This window comes from Fusarium proliferatum (assembly GCF_900067095.1).
Source record: "Fusarium proliferatum ET1 genome assembly, contig: FPRO_scaffold008, whole genome shotgun sequence".
In the NCBI taxonomy this organism is placed as follows: domain Eukaryota; kingdom Fungi; phylum Ascomycota; class Sordariomycetes; order Hypocreales; family Nectriaceae; genus Fusarium; species Fusarium proliferatum.
The window spans coordinates 1,298,454-1,312,198 of NW_022194797.1; the positions used below are offsets into that span (position 1 = coordinate 1,298,454).

Genomic DNA, 13,745 nt, shown 5'->3' on the forward strand with positions numbered 1-13,745 from the left:
GATGTTTGAGATCTGCTGCAACCTACCATTTTTGTATTAGATATGTTCTTTGCAGCTCTTCTTCTGCGCCTTCAAAGCTTGATTGTTAGTCGTAAACGGAGCTTAGTTGGCTTCCATTCTTTAGCTTCCGAGAATACCCTCCTCCGATAGGTCAAACACGCCAAATATCTCAAGGACCCTTCATGAAACCCAGCATCCGAACCTGATAATGGCCACGTGCCGTGTCTCCAGCTTGAAAGTCAGTCCGCATCCCATGTCGTGCGGCTTATTTTGATCTAGAAGGTCGACTCAGAAACTACCGAGTCAGTCTCCGCGGAAGCAACGTGGAGATTCCCCGCAAAGGAAGCCCTGAGCTCAAACTCCAAAAGTGTCGGAAACCAGCGAGTGGGGATCGGAAGCCGGGTGTTCCCCAACTTCTTGGCTGATTCTTGGTTGTTTTGGTCTGGAAGAGTCGGATGCGTCTATGACGGCAGAATGGGGACTAGCTAGCTTTACGGGGTGAGCAAAAGCATTGTCACTCCTTATTATTAAAAGACCTACAACTACTCATGGCCTTGCGTCAATTGCTTCAATCAGATTCTATTCTTTAATCATCATTTACTAATCAACATGGCTATCTCGTCAAACACCACGAAGCCATTCGACATAGCCATTGTCGGCGGTGGTATTGCCGGCCTGACTCTGGCCATCGCCCTTCACCATCGAAATGTCCCCGTTATGCTTTATGAACGAGCCGACAATTTCCATGAGATTGGTGCAGGTGTCTCATTCACTCCTAATGCCGTGCAAGCGATGAAGATGTGCCATCCTGGTGTACACGACGCCTTTCTCAAAGTCTGCACCTGGAATGGCTGGGAATCTAAGCGCAAGACCTGGTTTGACTTCCTGGACGGCACCACCGAGGATGACCAGGTGGCTTTCAGCATTAAGACTCCTCTTGGCCAGAACGGTGTTCACAGAGCTCAGTTTCTCAACGAGCTTATTCACCTTTTACCTTCAGACAAGGTGCAGTTTAACAAACACATTGATAACGCAGTGGAAGAGCCTAATGGCAAGGTTCGCATGAGCTTTTCTGATGGCACAACGGCATATGCCGATGCTCTGATTGGTTGTGATGGCATCGGATCTCGCGTCCGGAGGATCCTTTTTGGAGAGAACCATCCATGTGCAAGACCCCGATATTCTCACAAGTATGCTTATCGTGGTCTCATCCCGATGGACAAAGCCATTGAGGCTGTCGGTGAGGAGAGGGCGCGAAACGCGTGCATGCACGTAAGTTCATGGCCCGTCTGCAATACTGAACATGATACTGACTACTCAGATGGGACAAGATGGTCATGTCTTGACCTTCCAAGTCAACCATGGCGAGAAGCTCAACGTTGTCGCGTTCCGCACAGATCCGAATGAGTGGAGTGATCCTACAAGGCTCACCAAGACAGCGCGCCGCCAGGATGCTTTGGATGATTTCAAGGGTTACAACAGCACCGTGACAAACCTTTTGAAGCTAACAGAAGAGACTCTCAGTGTGGTATGTCCAACATTCAGCATCTATACCAACCAAATACTGATTCTTGCAGTGGGCCATCTTTGACCTTGGTGACAACCCCGTCCCATCATTCTATAAAGGCAGAATAGCTATCCTCGGCGACGCCGCCCACGCCACAAGTCCCCATCACGGTGCCGGAGCTGGCTTCTGTATAGAAGATAGCGCAGTCATGGCGGAAATTCTTGCCGATGAGCGTGTACAAAATCTGTCGGATATCGAGGCTGCATTTGCCGCTTATGATGAGTCGAGAAGAGAAAGGGGTCAATGGCTTGTCGATAGCAGTAGGTTTGTTGGAAATGCGTATGAGTGGAGGGCAGAGGGTGTTGGAAAAGACATTCCCAAGATTGAGCAGGAGATCAACGAGCGAATTGGTGTGATTTCTAACATTGAGCTTGCGAAGTCATGCGAGACGGCCAGGGAGTTGTTGAACAAGAAACGAGCTTAGACAGATACCTCTCAAATTCAAATAATCTTACACAAGGGATAATAGCCCATGCAATCTGATATCCAATATGTATTCACCAACAAAAGCTGTAGGCTTCCCCCTTTTTTATGCTCAAGTTTCCCCTGCCATTTGTTTGTAGAGCAAGTAGATCATCACATCAGAAAGTTGTCACCTCCGCCACTGCACAAAGGGTTATCAAACTGGATATAAGATTGTTGGCGGGGTACTTACCTGAGTGAATGTTGTTGTCTCTGAGCCTTGCTCATTCTGGTGATATCAAATTCGTGTCCCCCGAGCTTGGTAGACCCCTTATTGTCCTTGAAGTCTCTGAGCTGAAAACCCGTCAACCTTGTCATTCTCAAAGCAACAGTGGGAAAGCTTACTCTATCGTTCCACTTCACGTTATTCCACTTGCCCATCCTCTGAGCCCATTCCTCTCGGTGATCTTTGATTTCCTCATAATCCTTCTCAAAGTTATGCGGCGCGGTAAGTTTGATACCGGCTTCCTCGGCAAGATCAATGATCTTGTAGATCCAAGACCAGTTCTCTTCCTCGACGCCGTAATCCGACTGCTCGCGACCCCATCGGATAAACATGAAAAGAACAAGGCCAAGGTTGCGGATCTCTGAGTCGGGCTTGAAGACATCTTGCTTCTTCAGGGCCTCGATGGTAGCGAGGATGAGGGCGCCAACAACCTCGCAAGTCACTTGCACTCTTTCACCATCATCAATCACTGTGTGGTCAGCAAGGACAATTCTTCTTTGGGATGAAACCTGAACTTACTGACGTATTCGAGCAGACTGCCGCGAAGAATCATGGCAAGTCCTTCAACTTCAGGCCAGAAATCGCGATAGGTGGACTTTGGCTTGAAGACAAGGTTGAACTGGGCAATCTGTACCAGTCAGTCAAGCCTAGAAGGATCATGCATATACAAGGTACTCACGATGTTCTCCAATACCTCCATTGCACCGTAGCTACCAAAGTCGTTGTAGATGTACAAGTCAAAGTCATCCGGGCTGCGCTTGAGACATTCTTGCTCCCACCACGTATGGCGATCAACACCGCGCATGGTGAAAAACCAAGGCCACTCTGGGTGAAGTGATGCAAGCTTGTCGTAGGGCTTCTTCTCCCCGTCTTTCTCAGCATCGTTTCCAGTCTCGCCTTGTCCTTCTTCTTCTTCTTCTTCTTCTTCTTCTTCTTCTTCTTCCTCCTCGTCCTCCTCATCATCATCGCTGCCACGTCGTTCAATCCGAGGAATGGGCATGCAGATGAAGTCCCAATCATCAGCACCTTCGTCATCAGGCACAGTATCATCTTGCTTCATAGCCTCGTCTCTCATCTTCCACTTTGCAGCAGAGAGCTTAAGGGCCTTCTTATGAGCATCAAGCCAAGGGCCATGGTCGTCCCACCATTTGCGACTGCCCAGAGTCATCTCGCGACCAGGCGTAGCGTCAATGGCAGCGATCCATCGTGTAGGCATAGGAATCGCTTCGATGGCTTTGGACTCTGCACACTCACGAGGCATGAATTGGGGCATCATGGCCTCTCCCTTCGGGCCCGGGGAATGTGACGCTTGCGCGAACCTCTGGGGGCCTGAGAGCTCTCGCCTTGCTCCGCTGCTGGGGCGTCATTGGTTCGGGCGCTTTTAGACGCAGGCTGGCCATTTTCGGCCCCCTCGTGAGACCGTTTATTCTGACTGTTGCTTGATCTTTTGGGAGGCATGTTGAATTGAATTGAGTTGAATTGAATTAGTGATGATGATAATGCGAACTTGCGTCACTAGATTCTCAGGGGCTCTCCATTCTAAGTACCATGAAACTCAAATTTTAAACCCCGGCTGGAGATACGTCACTGGTACCGAGTAGCCACAGAAAAGCAATTCTGGTGTTTACACCTCGTCGCGTCAAAATGCCTACCCTAGATGCGACGCGTGATGGTTAGAAATCCGCGGCGACGACGGGAGAATAACGGATGCAAATAGAGAGGGCTCAAGAATATTAAATTCTATATGTTCTCTATTCCTTAGCAGTATTTTTAGGCGTTAGCACTATATTTGTGATTGTTGCCTTCCAAGTTTGGTTTCAATCACGACGCCCATTTCACGCGTAAAGTTCGATTGGCCTCTGCGACAGTACAACAACGACTATACAAAAGAATGCCAGGCCATTTAGAAATCACTGGGTTATCGAAATTAAGTCTCAATTTATTCATTCGCTCGCTCTCATAAACCGCTCGCTCACTCCATTGCGACCCTCAGACGTTGTCTTGTGGCAATGCTTCGCCCCTCTATTGCACCATTGTCGTTGCACTCAGTGTCTCCATTGCTCGACTATTTCGGATCAACATTATTTGTTGTATTCAGCTCAAAGCTTGGATTTGGGATTCTTACCCTTAATGCCAAGTGCCTCGGCCTCTTGAATTACTGTGGTTGGGATATACTCTTCCAAGCTTTCATGTTCTGGCTGCCAGGCGAGGATCTTTCGAGCCCGATCAGCTCCGGCGCGCGCGTTTGTTCCCAACAGGACAGAACCGTGGGGAATGATGCTGTCTATCTCCTTTGCATCGAGATTGTCAACTTCTGTGGTCGGAATGAGATTAAAGTCATTTGCAGCGACAGCGATGCGACGTGAAATCTCGGCAAATGACTGTAGCCAATTTGTTAGCACCAAGTTTTGCTCAGTTGGGGATGCAAAACCCACCAATTCTCCAGCACCCGTGAAAAAGAGTCCATTTGCTCCCCAAATGTTCTCATCTTGATTGCCCTCAACCGCCTTCTCAACCAAGCTGAGAAAGATGCGGCTCAAATCGGCGACGTGAATGTTCCCCCAGCGACTTTCACCAGAGCCAACTTGCAGACCCTTCTTGCGCTCCAATGTCGCTTTGGCGAGCCCGGGAATTTGTATGCTGCGCTGATTGCCGGGACCACGACCTCGGCCGTAAATGATGGGAGGAACAACAAGCGCCGTCTTTACATTCGAGTTTTGCTCCGAAACGGAAAAGACATAGTTGTCCACTGCGCGGCTTGGGTATTGCTTGATGAGCGACTTGATTGAGTCGATACCAGTAAGATCATTGTAGATGACATCACTGCCTGTACCAAAGACTCGCGACTTGTCGGCGAGCTCACCAGCCGCCAACGCGCTGGCGCCTGAGATTTGGATGTAATATGGGGGTTTCGCACTATCAGGCCTTTTCGAGAGAGTTTCGTAGATGGTCTGGACACTCTTCAAGTGGCCGGTGGCCGCGAGATCTGTAGACTGAGTATTAGTACAATCAATGCCTTGGGATTGGGGACAAGGATGTTGACGTACGGAGCACAACGTCAGCATCCCGGGCTTCCTGTGCAATAACATCTGTGTCGTCAAGTTCGCCAGTCACGAGCTGCACCTGACTATAGCTCTTGGTTATGGCTGCTCCCTTCGAAGCATCGCGAACCAAGGCTCGAACTTTGTATTCAGGGTGCGACTTCAACAGCGTATGGAGGACATCACCGCCAATGTAGCCAGTAGCGCCGGTACTGTGTTGTTTCCAGCGGGTCAGCTAAAGTTACAGTGGGTGCGGGGTTGAACCAACAGGAAGATCTTGGTCATGGTTGATGTTTGTCAAGGAAGAAGCCTGCAATTGATGTTTGGTGTTTCTCACTTTCGAGGAGGGGAAGTTGAATATTTAACTGCATGCGACGATCTTCAACATGTGAAACTAGAATTTTATCGCAACTGGATTGCTTCATAAGCAGCTCTTGCAACAAACGGCTATTCTCGTGTCACCTTGAAAGTGCAGTTTAGCGGGGTACGCCCTGTATTCCAGGGCCGCCCATACTGGAAAGTGTCCCCGACGCCCTGAATGAAAACGGATTACAAAGACGCTGCGGCTATTATCGTACTTCGTATCCTCACGGCTATTGTCGCAAACACAAATGACGACATCGGCTTGCCCAAATCAGGGTAAAGTCTAGAACACCAGGGAGTTCCGTGGACCAGCAGGAGCCAATCTGTCAATGTTCATGACTGGAGAAATTATAGGCAGATCTTGGAGATGGGCATGCTTCGGATCATGTGCAACAGCCGACAAACAGCCAAGCTATTGAATGCAAAGGAAGAGAGGATGGAAGCATCGAACCAGGAGATACTGTAACAAAAAAACGCGGTTAAACAAGCCAGAAATTATCTTGACTCCTGCTATTCTGTGGCTCGAAGGGCTTCATCAGCTTTCACAGAGCAACGATCTCACGAACGTCAAGCTGGACAAGAAGACAAAATAATGGGTTGGCAACTTGGCAATGCAGTATGAAGAGTTCTAACGTTCAACCATTCTACAGATCTAAATAACAGCTCGCTCCATCAGAGGCTCATTGCGAGCAATCCGACCATAACCCAAAGCCGACAAGTCTAGAGTGCGAAACTCTCCGTACGTGATGAGTTCTGCGACACCTCGTCCACAAGCGGGAGCCTGTTGGCTTCCATGTCCAGAGAAGCCCACGCAGAATAACAGGTTGGAAACTCCATTATGCGGTCCGATGATGGCATTGTGATCGAAAGTGTTGAACTCGTAGTGGCCCATCCACGAGTGCGTGACTTTTGCAGTGGAAAACTGAGGAACTCGCTTCTTGAGAACAGGTAGCATCTTCAGGTTCCATACATCCTCCGCGTAGCTGAAGTCATCCGGGTTGACGGCAACATCAGGGCCGATTGGCGGACAACCCACCAGGTAATCCTTCTTTCCATATGATCGCATGTGAACACCAGTAGGATCAATGGTGAGCGGGAGATCCTGAGATAGAGGTTCATCGACAGAGAAGATGTAGGTGTATCTGCGGCGAGCCTCAATCGGGAGATCTATACCAGCAAGCCGCGAGACCTCAGCAGCTCTGGTTCCTGCGGCGTTGACAACATTGCCAACGCTGATGCTCTCTCCAGTCTTGAGAGTAACGGAAGTGATTTTGTTGCCGACGCGAGCCATTCCAACAACTTGATTGTTGATGTAATCGACCCCAAGCTGTTGAGCTCTTTTGCGCAGGCTATGGACCATACCAAGGGCGTCAAAGGCACCCTCATCAAAAGTGTTGAGACTGCCCGTCTTGATGTCATCCAGAGCCAAGAAAGGGTACTTGGAGGCTATCTCATCCGCCGACATAATCTTAGTCCCAGAACCGCAGTTAGCCTGAAGCTTTTGATCTTTCTCAAGAACGGCGGCAAACTCGGAAGTGTCCGCGAGATACAGATAGCCGAAGTTGCGGATAGAAATATCCGGAATGCCGTCGCCATCTGCGCACTTGAGGTTCTTGCGAAAGTCTTTGACAAATTCGGCAGCATACTGAGCTATCTTGATATTGATCTCGGTCGCAAATTGCTGACGCATGCAATTATTGCTGGCCTGGGTTGCAGAGTAGGCAAGAGATGGGTCTTTCTCGACAACAAGAACTTTGCCCTTGAAATCAGGGTTCGACACGAGAAACCATGCTATAGCTGAGCCGCTTGTTGCGCCGCCTATGATGACGACATCGTAGAAGGTTGAAGAATGATGTTGAGGGAACGAAGGAGTAGCCATGGCTGCAATGTGCAAAGTTGTTTTAGTTGACTGTAGCGGGAGGTAGTGGCGGTTTGGTGAAGCCTGACAGTGAGAAGCAACAGCGGTCGCTTCTTTGGATTATATATCATCTCGGGGAGCGCTTCTTGTCATGGCCTTGCTTACACCATAACGCTTAACCACGGAGACTGGAGTTTGTAAGGAGGCTGCACGTAGAGGAGGATTTAGACTCGGTGTTGTTGTCCATCTGTAAAGGTTTGCTCGAGTAAGTATCCGCGAAGCAGCACAGTCGTTCTGATAGGGGGAGCGACTTACCCTTAATTTTTCAGCCTATGGTGACTTCGGCGAACCGCAAGATGGAAGACCTATGATCCCCAGACCAAGCTTAGATTGCATGGGCCGGTCTGAAAAGTATCGAGTAGCGATGGTAGGCGCGCGGTATATGGCGGCTCATCAATATCTCGGCCGCGGAGTTCCGTGGGTAAGAGACGCTAACTGTTTTTGATAGTGCCGACTCGATGCGCTGTGGCGAAATATCTCAACGAGACACGGCAGTTGGATGACTACTGCTGAGGGATTGCTTCTTGTTGCACACTCTCACCCACTAACCCAATTGTGAGGATTGGTGATAGACCTGTTCTTCTTCCGTCGGAGTTTTTCACCTAGCTACAGCCGCTGTGCTGAAGAGCCGAAGAGGAACAGTTGGTGTGATTACCAATAACGCTCGTTGGTGACGTATCAAACCAAACCCAATTTCCGTCTTCACACTACTCCACGTCTTCAATCATCCGTCATCAATTATGAGGGTTGTAAGCTACGCCCGGAGGCGCAAGGGTATGAAACATAACGAGAGACATCACCGAAGTAGCTCAAGGCTGACAAGTCTTAGCCTGCGATCTTTGCGTATCGAGAAAGATCAAATGTGATTTGGCCAAACCTACCTGTTCGAACTGTAAGCTGTACGGTGTCGATTGCAGCATCACTGAAATCACAAGTCTGGCTACTGCAGGTAGAAGAAAAGCGCCTGCCAGAGAAACTAGCCCAGCAAACTCTTCGTTAACTCCCTCCAGGTATGCAGACACCCTTTGAACTCAACGTATAGCCATACTGACATTCATGAGGGACGACACAATAGAGTCACGCTTGGCCCACATCGAAGAAAGACTGGACCAAATCGCCGCCGAGAAGCCATGCGGAAGTTCATCTCAAAATGCGACCGCCTTGAACTTCCAGAACTTCCCCGAGATCCGCGTGTACAAAGCCTCAGACATGTGGAACGAAGCCACGACTTTACCTTGCCTTGGCATTTCACCACAGTTTCCAACAGGGGCCATATTGGCCCAGACAGGGAAGCTTGAGCTGCCGCCACTTCAAGAAGTAATGGGCGTACTGGAGAGATACTTTGACAGCTACGGCTGCTACATGCCTCTGTTTGACAAAGGATCTTTCATGAAAATGACGGTCGACTGGTACTCTGAGAATGAAAGAAAAGATCTGATCCCCTGGGCTGCCATCAACCTTGTCCTCGCTATGACATACCGCATCATGGATGATGTGCCGATCAAGCAGCCAAAATTGGCTCAGTGTATGAGTAACGTACAGTCTATCACGACCGAGTTGATGGCCTGGAGTGGCGATATTCTAGGCTTACAGGTTCTACTCGGCATGGTCATACTATTTCAAGGAACAACGAATCCGCAGCTCGCAATAGTACTCATCGGAAGTGGCATACGTCTTGCGCAAAGCATAGGACTTCCTTCAGCAAGAGCTTCCGGCGATCCCGATGAATCAGCGCCACGTCGCCGAGTTTTCTGGATAGCCTATATTCTGGACAAGGTATGGCCTTGCCACATGAGACTTGTCTGTCTGCAGCAACTAACCCACGAGCACAGGACCTTGCCCTTCGCGCTAAAGCACCCTACACTCAGTTCGATGCCGAAACTGATCTTGAACTTCCCGACCAGTTTGGAGATGATGATATGGGAATACTAGAGTCATGCACAGGGACTATTAGGTTCAACTACTTACGTGCTCGATCTGAGTTGGCGATTATTCAGGGCAAAGTGCACAACTTCCTTTACAGCAGGACAGCTCAACGACTATCACAGGAGCAGCGAGCAGAGACCAAGGTCCGTATCGAACAAATGCTCCCCAACTGGCGCAGTGCATTGCCACAAGAGCTCCTGCGATCAGACAAACTCTTCCAAGATTTCTCGACAATCTCAGTTCATCTTGTGATGAACATGTATAACCGATACCTCGAATGCCTCTACAGGATCCACGGGACCTTTGCTTTTGATGAGACATGGATTGACAGGGCGCGGTGTTACCTTTCTCAAACTGTGATTCCGACTGGAGATGATGGTATCGATGGTAAGATCAACCAGAAAGAGATCAGCTCACTGCCTAGTGCATGGTCCGATTGCGTCGAGCATTCAAGGCTTGGCCTAGAACTGTCAGCGTTTGGGAGGGAAACAGAGTATTCGACCTGGTGAGTTGGAGCTCGATTGTCAAGAATGTACGGACTGACACAGTAACCAGGCTTCATGCTTGCTGCAATCTTTCGGGACTGATCGTTTTGCTGGTCAACATCATCGAGTTCCCTGACCAGCCGTCGGTCATGTCAGATTGGAGCTTGATAGTGAGAATGCTCAGCAAATTTGACCAGATGAATGACAAAGCATCGAATGAGCCATTCTTTCTGCTCCAAGTAGCTCATGAACTGGACCGCAAAGCTTCTAGACAGGTCAAGCGAGTCGCCCATATGCCGTCACTCAGTCATCAGGAAGCCGCATTCTCTGAGCCTTGGGCAAATCCGGACCTTATGTTCCTGTAGTCAACTAACTTAGCATACTCTCCCACGAGTTAGAGGGGTTGTCTAGTCTATCAGAACTATGCGATATTGGGCCATCCTTCAAATATCATCACCGTCACTTGACGATGACCCCCGCAAATAGCCCCACAATTCGGGGGAAGAGACCCCGAGTAATGTTCCCCCTCCCCCAAACTGACCAAGTCATCCAATCGTGACCGTTCTTGATAAATACCTCGCGTGCCTCTTCTCATCACTTTGGGGGTCTCGAATTCACTGCACCTCAATATCAGACCAACATCAACATGGCGGAATCTCAAGCAACACGAAAGCGATATGCCGTTGTTGGCACCGGCGGCCGCTCAAGCTTCTTCTACTCAGCCATCGCAACAGAATACAGCAAAACATCATGCATCGTAGCGCTCTGCGACACAAATCAGACTCGTATGAACTATGCGAACTCCAAGCTGAAGTCACTCGGCCATGGCGAGGTTCCGACGTATCTCGCCAGCAACTTCGATCAGATGATCAAAGAGTCCAAGCCTGACGAAGTCATCATCACAACAATGGATCGAACACATAACATCTACATTGTTAGAGCTCTCGAACTAGGATGCAATGTCATTACTGAGAAGCCGATGACTATTGACGCCCCTAGATGTAAGGAGATCTTCTCAGCAGTTGAGAGAACGGGCCAGAAAGTTCGCGTCACTTTCAACTACAGATATGCGCCCCATAACACGAAAGTCTTCGAGTTGCTGAGATCTGGAGCCATTGGGAAAGTCACAAGTGTCCACTTCGGTGAGTTGATGGTTAGAGCATAGCGAAGAAGATGAAAGCTGACAGCATGACTATAGAATGGATGTTGAACACCAGCCACGGAGCCGACTACTTCCGCCGTTGGCATAGGGACAAGCGCAACAGCGGTGGACTTCTGGTCCATAAGTCAACGCACCACTTCGACCTTGTCAACTTCTGGCTCCAGACCAGACCTCAAACTGTGTTTGCTACAGGCGACCTTGCCTTTTACGGCCGAGAGAACGCAGAGAAGCGTGGCGAGACGAAGTTCTATACCCGCGCCCATGGCAGCGAAGTCGCCAAAACTGACCCTTTTGCCCTTCATCTAGATGAGAATCCCCAGTTGAAGGCCATGTATCTAGATGCTGAGCACGAGGACGCTTACTACCGCGACCAGAGCGTCTTTGGTGACGGTATCAGCATCGAAGACACCATGAACGTTCTTGTCAAGTACCGCAATGGAGCTAGTCTTTCATACTCTCTTACAGCATATGCGCCATGGGAGGGTTTCCGAGTTAGCTTCAACGGAACTGGCGGACGTCTTGAAGTTGAGGTTGTTGAGAACAGCTACGTCAACTCAGGTGGTGATCAAGCGCATGAGGGTTCTCTAGAAAGCCGCAAGATCCTGCTTCGACCTCTCTTCGAGAAGCCAAGAGAGATCAAGGTCGAAGATGGTGTTGGTGCTCATGGGGGTGGAGATACTGTCTTATTGAATGATTTGTTTGGAACGCCGGTGTCGGATGAGTACATGCGAGCAGCGAGCCATATCGATGGTGCTGCTTCGATACTTACTGGTATCGCGGCTAACAGGTCTATTGCTACGGGACAAGCGATCAACGTAGATGATATTTTGCTAGTCCCCAGTTCATGAACATAAGAAACTCGAGCATAATCTTCACCAGGGGAAAAAGAAAGTTACTATAGCTGGTATGAACAAAACCAATAACATCTACGCAATATTGCTCGCTTCTGACTCCTCACCCATGCGTATCTTTTCTTGAATGATAAACAACTCTTGCTCCCGCGCACTCTTCTCAAGATCAAGAAGCGACCAGATTCCGATAGCACTGACCAAGCTCAAGGCAAACAAAAAGTAAAAGGGAGCACTGTTGTTAGTGCCACCGGGGGTAGCATCAATGATAGCACTGCTGATGAAAGGTCCGATGAAACTGGACGATTTGCCGATGATGTTGAAGAGGGAGAAGAAAAGGAACTCGTGTCCCCGGGGGGTGACGGAGCTGATCATGATCTGCGAGTAACTGTACCAGGGACAGACAAATAGTCCATAGAAAGCTTGATACAGCCAGATTTCCCAGACGTTCTTGAAGCCAAACTTGTCGGTCCAGTTTCCAATCATGCCCCAGCCATCGAGAAGGATGATGAAAACCATGACGGCGTTGAACATGGCCTTGACACTGAGGTTGAAGTGTTTCTGGATAAGCCAAAAAGCACCAATGCCGATGGCTTGAGCGACGATGCCGACGATGAGGAGGTAAGTCAAAGTGAGAGTCTCGTAGCTAACGACCTGGTTCTGAAGGGTACCGATGACAGTGACGGTGGTATTGAGAGAATCACCAAGAAGGAAGTACCCAACAAGATAGATCAAGCTCTGCTTGAGGTGCCAGATTTGAGTGAGAGCCTCCCAAAGCTGCCAGAATCCGACGGTGATCATGTTCAAGTGATCCGGGACCTTCATTCCTGGTCGTTTCTTCTCTAGTACGAACCAGGGAATCGACAGGACAAGCCAACAAGCAGTAGCGAAAGCAATCAAGACCGAAAGCCCCCAGTTGTTGTTTTCGGCACTCTTGTCGACTTTGACACCAAACATGATGCCCACGATGATGGCTAGAATAACCACTTCTCCAACAGACTGGATATAGAAGGCAACGTTGCTGAGCCTGCTCCTCTCCATCTCATCCTTGCGATCCATCTCGCTTTGGGTGATTTCTCCAGCCTCGAACTGAAAGGCAGCTTCTTTCAAGTGCGGAGTGTTTCTAGCAAGAGAGGGAAACGCAGCGGTCCAATAAGTCAAAGTCATCTGATAAGCTATCAAGCCGACAATGTAAAGAGCTGTGCCGGTTTGCCACTTGCTGGGATCATGGACGCCCAGCCAGGCAAAGCCGATGCCATATGCGATAATAGACCAGACCAGAAGAATCCATCGTCGGCCAGTTCCGAAATCTGCGTAAGCTCCGATAATGAGAAAGAGAACGGCCTGAATAGCGAAAGATATGCCGTTGGCGAGCAGAACGATGCTGTTGACGTCTCGTTCGCGACCCGCAAATGGTAAAAGCCCTGTATCTTTGGGCGCGGCCTGCGACAGCAGATTCTGGAAGGCAGTCGGGCCAAAATTGAACAAGGCGAGTCCATTTGAACCAATGTAATACGCGTACCACGACCAGATCTCCTTCTTGGTCGTCTCTGGCATGTCGCCCTCTGCCAGCGCAGGCACTATGATGCCTGCGCTGACGTCTTGTTTGGCAGGCTCATCATGCAGGTCTTTAGACACCCTGGCCTCTGCCGTCGCGGGATCTGCTTGGGATGTCATCTTTCGAGATTGTCTGTGAAAGGAAAAAAAGTTATTGGGGTAAGACTTCAATTGAGTTCTGCACGAGGCA

General features: G+C 49.4%; 7 protein-coding genes across 7 annotated transcripts; 3 read left to right on the forward strand and 4 right to left on the reverse strand.

Moving 5' to 3' along the window:
- Positions 1–609: 609 nt before the first annotated feature.
- On the forward strand, positions 610–1,991 carry FPRO_14191 (uncharacterized protein; the record flags this gene model as incomplete). Its single annotated transcript, XM_031219188.1, has 3 exons — positions 610–1,272; positions 1,322–1,528; positions 1,578–1,991. The coding sequence occupies 3 exons, from the start codon at positions 610–612 to the stop codon at positions 1,989–1,991; spliced, it is 1,284 nt and encodes a 427-aa protein (XP_031084972.1).
- A 152-nt stretch (positions 1,992–2,143) lies between these two features.
- Positions 2,144–3,528, reverse strand: FPRO_14192 (uncharacterized protein; the record flags this gene model as incomplete). Its single annotated transcript, XM_031219189.1, has 5 exons — positions 2,144–2,171; positions 2,223–2,323; positions 2,375–2,724; positions 2,775–2,883; positions 2,935–3,528. The coding sequence occupies 5 exons, from the start codon at positions 3,526–3,528 to the stop codon at positions 2,144–2,146; spliced, it is 1,182 nt and encodes a 393-aa protein (XP_031084973.1).
- Positions 3,529–4,354: 826 nt separating this feature from the next.
- Positions 4,355–5,581, reverse strand: FPRO_14193 (uncharacterized protein; the record flags this gene model as incomplete). Its single annotated transcript, XM_031219190.1, has 4 exons — positions 4,355–4,636; positions 4,691–5,241; positions 5,303–5,508; positions 5,565–5,581. The coding sequence occupies 4 exons, from the start codon at positions 5,579–5,581 to the stop codon at positions 4,355–4,357; spliced, it is 1,056 nt and encodes a 351-aa protein (XP_031084974.1).
- A 730-nt stretch (positions 5,582–6,311) lies between these two features.
- Positions 6,312–7,538, reverse strand: FPRO_14194 (putative glycine/D-amino acid oxidases (deaminating); the record flags this gene model as incomplete). Its single annotated transcript, XM_031219191.1, has 1 exon — positions 6,312–7,538. One exon carries the CDS (start codon positions 7,536–7,538, stop codon positions 6,312–6,314), a length of 1,227 nt encoding a protein of 408 aa, XP_031084975.1.
- Positions 7,539–8,317: 779 nt separating this feature from the next.
- On the forward strand, positions 8,318–10,353 carry FPRO_14195 (uncharacterized protein; the record flags this gene model as incomplete). The annotated part of the gene is made up of 5 exons (XM_031219193.1): positions 8,318–8,351; positions 8,407–8,587; positions 8,639–9,353; positions 9,410–10,008; positions 10,059–10,353. 5 exons carry the CDS (start codon positions 8,318–8,320, stop codon positions 10,351–10,353), a joined length of 1,824 nt encoding a protein of 607 aa, XP_031084976.1.
- A 281-nt stretch (positions 10,354–10,634) lies between these two features.
- FPRO_14196 (putative dehydrogenases and related proteins) lies at positions 10,635–11,998 on the forward strand (the record flags this gene model as incomplete). The annotated part of the gene is made up of 2 exons (XM_031219194.1): positions 10,635–11,130; positions 11,187–11,998. The coding sequence occupies 2 exons, from the start codon at positions 10,635–10,637 to the stop codon at positions 11,996–11,998; spliced, it is 1,308 nt and encodes a 435-aa protein (XP_031084977.1).
- A 78-nt stretch (positions 11,999–12,076) lies between these two features.
- On the reverse strand, positions 12,077–13,675 carry FPRO_14197 (putative autophagy protein (Atg22); the record flags this gene model as incomplete). Its single annotated transcript, XM_031219195.1, has 1 exon — positions 12,077–13,675. The coding sequence occupies one exon, from the start codon at positions 13,673–13,675 to the stop codon at positions 12,077–12,079; it is 1,599 nt and encodes a 532-aa protein (XP_031084978.1).
- Positions 13,676–13,745: the final 70 nt, after the last annotated feature.